At 62.7% G+C, this 3,837-nt stretch overlaps 1 protein-coding gene and 1 long non-coding RNA gene across 6 annotated transcripts in view; one reads left to right on the top strand and one right to left on the bottom strand.

Annotated features, from left to right (window-relative positions):
* Positions 1–650, top strand: part of LOC106734445 (uncharacterized) — a 2,922-nt gene extending 2,272 nt beyond the window's left edge. The window contains exon 2 of the long non-coding RNA XR_001370068.1: positions 467–650. This is a non-coding gene — a long non-coding RNA (uncharacterized LOC106734445). The remainder of the gene's footprint in view (positions 1–466) is intronic.
* Positions 1–3,335, bottom strand: part of SMIM29 (small integral membrane protein 29) — a 5,274-nt gene extending 1,939 nt beyond the window's left edge. Inside the window, exons 1-6 of one of the 5 annotated variants that reach the window (XM_006144201.3) lie at positions 3,238–3,316; positions 2,964–3,014; positions 1,824–2,008; positions 1,627–1,652; positions 1,269–1,374; positions 1,136–1,157 (exon numbers count right to left, since the gene is read on the bottom strand). In XM_006144201.3, coding sequence (XP_006144263.2) covers positions 1,136–1,157; positions 1,269–1,374; positions 1,627–1,652; positions 1,824–2,008; positions 2,964–3,009 — 385 coding nt within the window. In that variant the 5' untranslated portion in view covers positions 3,010–3,014; positions 3,238–3,316. Of the gene's footprint in view, positions 1–755; positions 1,158–1,268; positions 1,375–1,626; positions 1,653–1,823; positions 2,009–2,691; positions 2,714–2,963; positions 3,015–3,237 lie in introns of those variants that run through there. The other 4 variants (XM_006144202.3, XM_027770211.1, XM_006144203.3 and 1 more) reach the window with 4 other exon arrangements.
* Between the last annotated feature and the right edge of the window lie 502 nt (positions 3,336–3,837).

Below are 3,837 nucleotides of genomic sequence, written 5' to 3'. Positions count from 1 at the left end.
TGTACCATAGGAGGTGTGGCCGGCGGAGGGGGTGCTCAGCCCCAGGATGCCCCAGCCGACCTGTCTCACCAGTCGGGGCTCACACCACCTCCCTTACCTAGCCCCTGCACTAGCTGGGCAGCCCTTTGGGGTGCAGGAAGGCAGGAGGGTTTTGAGCCCCCAATCCTGACTTGGCAGGGGCGCCAGCCCACCTCGCCTTCACCCTGGGATCTGAGTACCGCAGTAGCGAGGGACATGCAGCCACCTGTGGTTCAGGCGAGCTGGGGCTGCCCCCCCGTACTCCCCCCCACCCCCCAAGGTTCTGGTTCCATCTCCTCCTCTGTTCACAATCTACCTCTGGACAGTTGTGTTGTTTTTGTTCAATGTTTCATTCTCTGACATCCGACTTGCTGCTGCCACCAGCGCCACATCCTCATCGCCTCCCCCGGTCAGCCCTGGGTTACTGACCACCCCAGTCCCAGGGAAGGTGGGGCCCTGCCCCTAGGATGCTGCAGCAGAGTGAGGAGGGGCCCACACTGCCCACAAGGGTGTAGGGGCCACCTTCTCCCCTGTTCTGTCGGGGAGGGGGTAGCCATTATTTGTCCCAGCCTGGGGCTCCCCCTCTGGTTTCCTATTTGCAGTTACTTGAATAAAAAATATCCTTTTCTGGACTGGAGTCTGTCTGGTGTGTGCCCTGGAACCTGGCTGTGGGGGTGGTGGTGGGGGTGGAGCTGGCTCCAGGGAAGGTTAAGGCCCTCTTGAAGCTATCTACACCCTTAGCCACAAAACGTCTTTATTTACAAAATAGATATATACCAAATACTATACATCTGGCCCCATCACCATGGAAACCTGCCCCAAAGCCCTCCTGGTGGGGAGGGGTCTGGCAAAGCCCAGCCCAGTTGGGCTAAAAGCGAAGCTGTCTCTGGGTCCTCTTGGAGGTGGGGCAGGCTCAGCGTCCAGAGGGCTGAAAACCTGGGAGGGTGGGGTAGGAGGGCTGCTGTGCAGAGCTTAGGAAAGTGGGTACAGGAATGGAGCCCCAGTACCCAGCACGGGCCTTGGGCACACCGGGCTGACAGGCTCTGAGGCTGCAGGTCAGGCGAAGGGTCCAGTCAGGTCTTGACATCTAGCAAGGGCACCCGCTTGTGCTGGTAACCACTCTGCCAGCCGTGTACCACCTGGGGGAGGGGGGGCAGGCATGCCAGGCGGGCTCTGGCTTCAGGGGAGGTGGGAGAACACACACGCCCACCCCCACCTGCTCCCTGCGCCCCCAGAGGGTGCTTGCTTACCTTGGGGTCTCCCACATCTGAGAGCAGCTCCTGCTCAGATTCATGCAGCTCCTCCGCGGGGTCGTAGCTGTACATGGGGAGCAGGTGATGGCGTAGCCGGTCCACCCTGGGGGCAGGTGAGGGCTCAGCCCAGGGACCCCCTGCCCTCACATAACACCTGTCTCCACTCCCCTCTCCAAGGCAGGACAACAGGCTGCGGGGTCACAAGTCTGCCCCCAGGGCCCTCATCCCAGTGAGAGCCAGCGGACCTGTCTCTGGGGCTGCAGGCAGGCTACATGTGTGCAGAGAACCCAGGTCCCACAGGGCCTTAGGGCGGGGGGCCAGAACAGGGAGGAGGGCACGGGGCAGGGGCACTCACCGCTTCTTCTTCTGGACATACATCACCTGTAACAGAAACACACTGGAGGCTGCTGGGCCCGGACCCGGGAAGGCCCACTGGCCAGAGGGCACCCACCTCCACGTCCTCCTCTCCCTTCTCAGGACAGCTAGGTGCTGTGTGCAGACCGGACCAGGCCTCCCCGCCCTGCCTTAGCACGGGAGTCGGGGGCTCCTTACCACAGCCACCACCACCCCGACCAGGGTGATGAGGAAGAAAGGCCCCAGTACGTAGCCCACCATGGAGTCGCTGCTGGCCCGGGGGGCACTGGGCACTGTGGTGTTACTCATGGCCGGCAGCCGGAGGGCTGGGCGGCCAGCATGGGCAGGGGTGGTGCCTCGGGAGGGCGCCTCCACTGGGCTCCCTGGAGAGGAGAAAGAAGTCGCTGTGTCCCCTGACGTGGTGAGGACAGAGCTGCACCCCAGCTAACCCCAGCCCCTCCCACAAATCTAGGGATCTATGAAGACTGGGAAGGGGCCTGCAGCAGGTGGCGTGGTTAAGGGCACTGGACTCTCACGTGGCTGAGCACAGTTCAAGTCCTGGACCTGGCGGCTTGCTTTCTCACTTTCCCTCTCTCTCACTCTGTCCCTCTCTGGTCAAATTTAAGTAAGATAAATAAAAGTTAAATGAAATAATTCTTTAAAAAAAAAATACCTGGTCCCAGGTCCAACATTAGGACCAGGGATCCTTTAGATAAAGGAGCTGGCGTAACCCCGACAACTCAGAAAATCACTGGGTGGAAGGGGTACCCAGGGAAGGAAGGCTCCGGTCCTGAGTTGGAGTCTGCCCAGTCCTATCCCTGAATCAGGGTGGGGCCCACTCAAATTCAGGACAAACAAGAGCCTCAACTTCCGGGGAAAGGTTAGGTGCAGGCTCCCAGCTCCTGCCCACACCACCTGGGGCCTCTGCTGCCAGCCCTATACAGTGTGCAAAATGGAGATGAGGTTGGGGTAAGGTGAGAGCCCATCTCTGCCCTGGCCCAATCCCCACATCCCCAGCTACAGGTCCCATGTCTGGGCTCTGTGCCATCCTTGTCCCCAGTGTCACCTATAGCCAGGAATCCTCTCTCTCATCGCTCATGCCCGCGTGGACACAAGTGGTTAAGGGCTGGATTTTGCAGATGATGTCACCTCTCTCTGGTTCCCACCCCGGGCTCCACCCAGGTCCCTCCCCTCCTGGCCAGGGCTGACAGGTCGAGGTAGAGGGTCAGACCCATCGACAGCAGTGAGGAGGTCCTGCTGGGGCTGGGGCACGCAGGTGGCCCACGGTCCCTGACCTTGGTTAGCCTAGGTTTTCGTCAGAGGGCAAGGTGTTTCTACCTGTCCTCGTGTCCATGGGCACTGGCTTGCCCATACCCAGTCGCATGCTCTCTGTCCCAGGTCGCATGCAGGGGAAGGGAGGGACGTCAGGCCACTCCTAAGATCTGTGCCAGCTACGGCAGGCGGGAGGTACTTCTCACGGCGCGGGGAAGCTCGGGCCAGGGTTGGGGTGAGGGGGGAGCGGGGAGCGGCGCCGCGCCCGGGCATCCTGAATCTCGGCATCTAAATGCATGCAGCCACGCTGGTGCGCTGCAGTCCGGTGGCCGTGCCTTACCTCCCGCCGCTGCAGCCCAGACAGTAACGCCCTCGGTTGGCTCCCGGGTCCCGGAAGAGCCACCAGGCGCGTGATCAAAGGACCCGGGGAAATGGGCGGGGCTTCAGCAGAGTGCCGCAACCAATCCGGTGGCGGAAGGCGGACGGCCCGGAGGCTCCCGGAATGGCCTAGAGGGCGGGGCGCGTGCGGTTTCCCGGCGTCCCCCGGGCTCACCCCTGCGCAGGGCTCCGCGCTCGCGAGCTGGGACTCGCGGGGAGGCCGGCCCCGCCTCGCTCGCCCTCTGGCTGGAACCCGAGCGTAGGGTCACGCCACGCCGGAACATTCAGCTCAGGCGCTTCCCGGCAGGGCCCTGGGGGTCCTGTTGGTTGGCTGGCTGGCCCTCGGGCGGTGCGCAGCCGGCGGATTAGCCCTGGGCTGGGACCCCGGCCCCCAACCCCTCCGGCCTGTCTGCACAAACTGTCGTGGGATTAGAGGTGACTCGGGCAGGAGGCGCGCAGCACGCACTGCACGAGTGTCAGTTCCGCCCGATGGCCTCTTTACAGTTTGGGGGACACGGCAGCGGGGTGAGGCCAGCTCGGGTCAAAGCCTTGGTGGTCGGAT

This window comes from Tupaia chinensis, unplaced genomic scaffold (assembly GCF_000334495.1).
Source record: "Tupaia chinensis unplaced genomic scaffold, TupChi_1.0 Scaffold000116_1, whole genome shotgun sequence".
In the NCBI taxonomy this organism is placed as follows: domain Eukaryota; kingdom Metazoa; phylum Chordata; class Mammalia; order Scandentia; family Tupaiidae; genus Tupaia; species Tupaia belangeri.
The sequence above is the reverse complement of the archived record's forward strand: the minus strand, read 5'-3'. Positions and strand labels throughout refer to the sequence as shown.